Here is a 3498-nt window from a genome sequence, read left to right as displayed (position 1 = left end):
TATATATATATATATATATATATATATATATATATATATATATACATATATATATATATATATATACATATATATATATATATATATATATATATATATACATATATATATATATATATATATATATATATATATATATATATATATATATATATATATATATATATATATATAGAGAGAGAGAGAGAGAGAGAGAGAGAGAGAGAGAGAGAGAGAGAAAATGCTACGATCGCGAATTCCTTTAGATAATCGAAAAAAGAACACTAAGAGAATCCAAACCCATGTGTAGCGATTGAAAAATTCCATAAACGCCTTGGAAATCTTTTCATCATAGATATAGGTTCTTATTCTTTAAAATGTTGCCTCGTAAGGAAGCTGTCGCATTTTATAACAAACAAACAGACATTTTCCTGATCTTATTCCTAAAAAGAGAGATCCTTAAGCAACGCGAATTGACTTTGAAAAATCTTTACCTTTATCCTTATGGTCCTTCACGTGTAATGCTCTCTGACTGAAGATTGCATTTGTTTCTCTGCCTCAAACTACATATTGCGCACCAAAATAAGGCCCCGGGGAGTCGTTATACATGTAACCGTAACACAATAATCTGCATTACAGGCTTATTTTCATATTCTTTTTCTCGCTTTTTCAGACTCAGGCCGAGCAATTGAGAACGGCTTCAGGCTTGAGCGAGGATGGCAGAGAGAACCGCCTTTGGCCACATGACGTCAGGACAGGTAAAAACCCGGGCAAGAGTGATCGGTTTCTATAAATGGGTTTATTGTCTTTAAAAAACAGTGATCTATGTAGAAACCTCAAAAAAAAAAGTGATCTAAGTAGAAACCAAGATTGGTGCACCGGGTTAACACATGGGCAGGACTGACTGGTTTCTAAAATTGGGGTTTCCTTGTGTCTGAAATGGAATGGGATTTGGAGTCAACATTTTTCTTTTTCTTTGAAAATGAAACGATCTAAGTAGAAACCGAGATCATTGCACCAGATGGACACATGGGTTCTTCATGCAGGAGCAACATAGACATCCAGAAATGGCAATTTGACGAGGCTGCGAAGACCCTCTCGACTTGGTCAGAAGCAACACAGCATACCTAGGCCTCTTTTGTGCTCTATAGGCCTACATTTACGTAACAATGGTTATGTTGAAAGAAATCCTAAGATATATAACACCATGGAATGTATTCATATTTACTCAAGTGAAACATTCAAGCCACAATGATAATAAAGTTGTTTTTTTCAGGACCCTAATATAGAGTATAAGGGAATCTTTGACCTGTGTTACAATCACAGTTACAAGTTATCAACAACTATTATATTCTAATACACGGCTTTTTTTTTTTAAATCCTATATATAACATTACATCTACACCTTACTAACTATGGGATTATCGCAGCTCTTCAGTTTTTTTTCTTCCTCATACACTTTTCTAAAAAAAAAAAAAAAAAAAAAAAAAAAAAAAAAAAAAAAAAAAAAAAAAAAAAAAGATAGATAGACATTATGCTTCACTTCCATTCACTATTGCCTGAAGGAAATCCAGGCAGCGATCAGCTTGCAAAACTACTGCACTATGCATGGCATGTGGAATTCCCTCGGAGTTTCCATGGCACTGAACATATTCGCTCTTAGGATATTCAAGCTAATATGAGCTCTATGTACACAACTTCTATTATTCACACTGCAGAGTCTGTAATGAAACTTTGGTATCACCTTTATATCTGTATGTATATATATATATATATATATATATATATATATATATATATATATATATATATATATATATATATATATATATATATATATATATATACATACATACATACATATGCATATACATACATATATACATTCATACATACATGCATATATATATATACATATATATATATATATATATATATATATATATATATATATATATATATATATATATATATATATAAGTATATACATATATATAAGTATATATATATATATATATATATATATATATATATATATATATATATAAGTATATATATATATATATATATATATATATATATATATATATATATATATATATATATATATATATATATATATATATATATATATATATATATATATGAATACACACATATTCAGTTTCATATTATATGCACTTATCTCATCCTTCACTTTTCCATTTATACTATTTGTACTGTTTCACCTTTTGTTTTGTTCTCGCTATTCTTAAGACTAAAAAGGAGCGTCTCACGAGCGCAGAATTGTGGCTTTTCATCGTTTTTTTCCGTTTTTTTTGTTGTTTTTATTTCCTTTTCGATAACAGTTTCTGTGCTACAGGATTTCACTTTGCACCGTTTCACTTCGTTCACTTGCGCAAATCTTCGCTCGAGCGCATCCGCTTTCCTCGGAGGTCGTTCATATTTGCAATTTGAAGTAAAGGTTTCTTTTCTTTCACATTTAATGGGAAACGATAAGGAAATGGAAACGGAACAGTCTTATATACATCCATCTATACAAGTATATACAGTATATACATATACATAAATAGGCTTATATATAAACATATATATGCATATATATATATATATATATATATATATATATATATATATATATATATATATGTATGTATATATATGTATATATGTATATATGTATATGTATATGTATATGTATATATATATATATATATATATATATATATATATATATATATATATATATATATATATATATATATATATATATATATATATATATACCCACACACACACACAAACACACACATATATATATATATATATACATATATATGTATGTATATATATATATATATATATATATATATATATATATATATATATATATATTTATATATATATTCATATTATGCATCATATATGAAAGATGACCGGGGCATCAACAGCACAGTTAACATCTGTATCCGATCAACTTTTTCCTTTGATCACGGTCTCTCTTGCTGCTCGTCTGCTCCGCATGACCAACACACGAGCAACAGTTGCTATTTATAAGCTCCGTCTATCAGATCTCTCTTTTTCTCTCCGTCTGTTTCTTCCCGTTCTTCTTTTTCCCTCCTTCTCTTTCTCCGAGACGGAAGCCCCGCCCCCGCACATGGCATCTCTTCTCTTCATCCCCCATTAATTTATTCTTGCGAGAGCTAGTCTCCGCTTTGGCCGCCATCTCCATACCCACAAGTGACACTAATTACGCCATTTTCCTCTCTTCCTTGCATCCCTCTTGCCCTGGGGCGGGGGCGGGGGCGGGGAGGAGCAGGGAGCGGCGCCCCCACGGCAGCGGGAGAGACGCGGAAGAGACGAAGGGACGGGGGAAGGGAGAGGAAGAGAGGAGGAAGGGAGAGGAAGAGAGGAGGAAGGTGGAACAGGAAGACGAGGACGGGCAGGAGGAAGGCCAAGGAGCTCTGGCTTCCTGGCGAGACGGAGGCTGCGGCGCCGGAGGTACCTGGAGGAGGAAGC

At 32.1% G+C, this 3498-nt stretch overlaps 1 protein-coding gene across 1 annotated transcript in view; it reads right to left on the bottom strand.

The window, feature by feature from the left end:
• Positions 1-2921: 2921 nt before the first annotated feature.
• The window catches only part of LOC138867907 (uncharacterized), an 11298-nt gene continuing 10721 nt past the window's right edge, over positions 2922-3498 (bottom strand). The window contains exon 5 of the mRNA XM_070144984.1: positions 2922-3484. Coding sequence (XP_070001085.1) covers positions 3183-3484 — 302 coding nt within the window. The 3' untranslated portion in view covers positions 2922-3182. The remainder of the gene's footprint in view (positions 3485-3498) is intronic.

The sequence above is a fragment of the Penaeus vannamei genome, chromosome 33, assembly GCF_042767895.1.
Source record: "Penaeus vannamei isolate JL-2024 chromosome 33, ASM4276789v1, whole genome shotgun sequence".
NCBI classification, from domain to species: Eukaryota; Metazoa; Arthropoda; class Malacostraca; order Decapoda; family Penaeidae; genus Penaeus; species Penaeus vannamei.
This window is presented reverse-complemented; position numbering and strand designations above follow the sequence as displayed.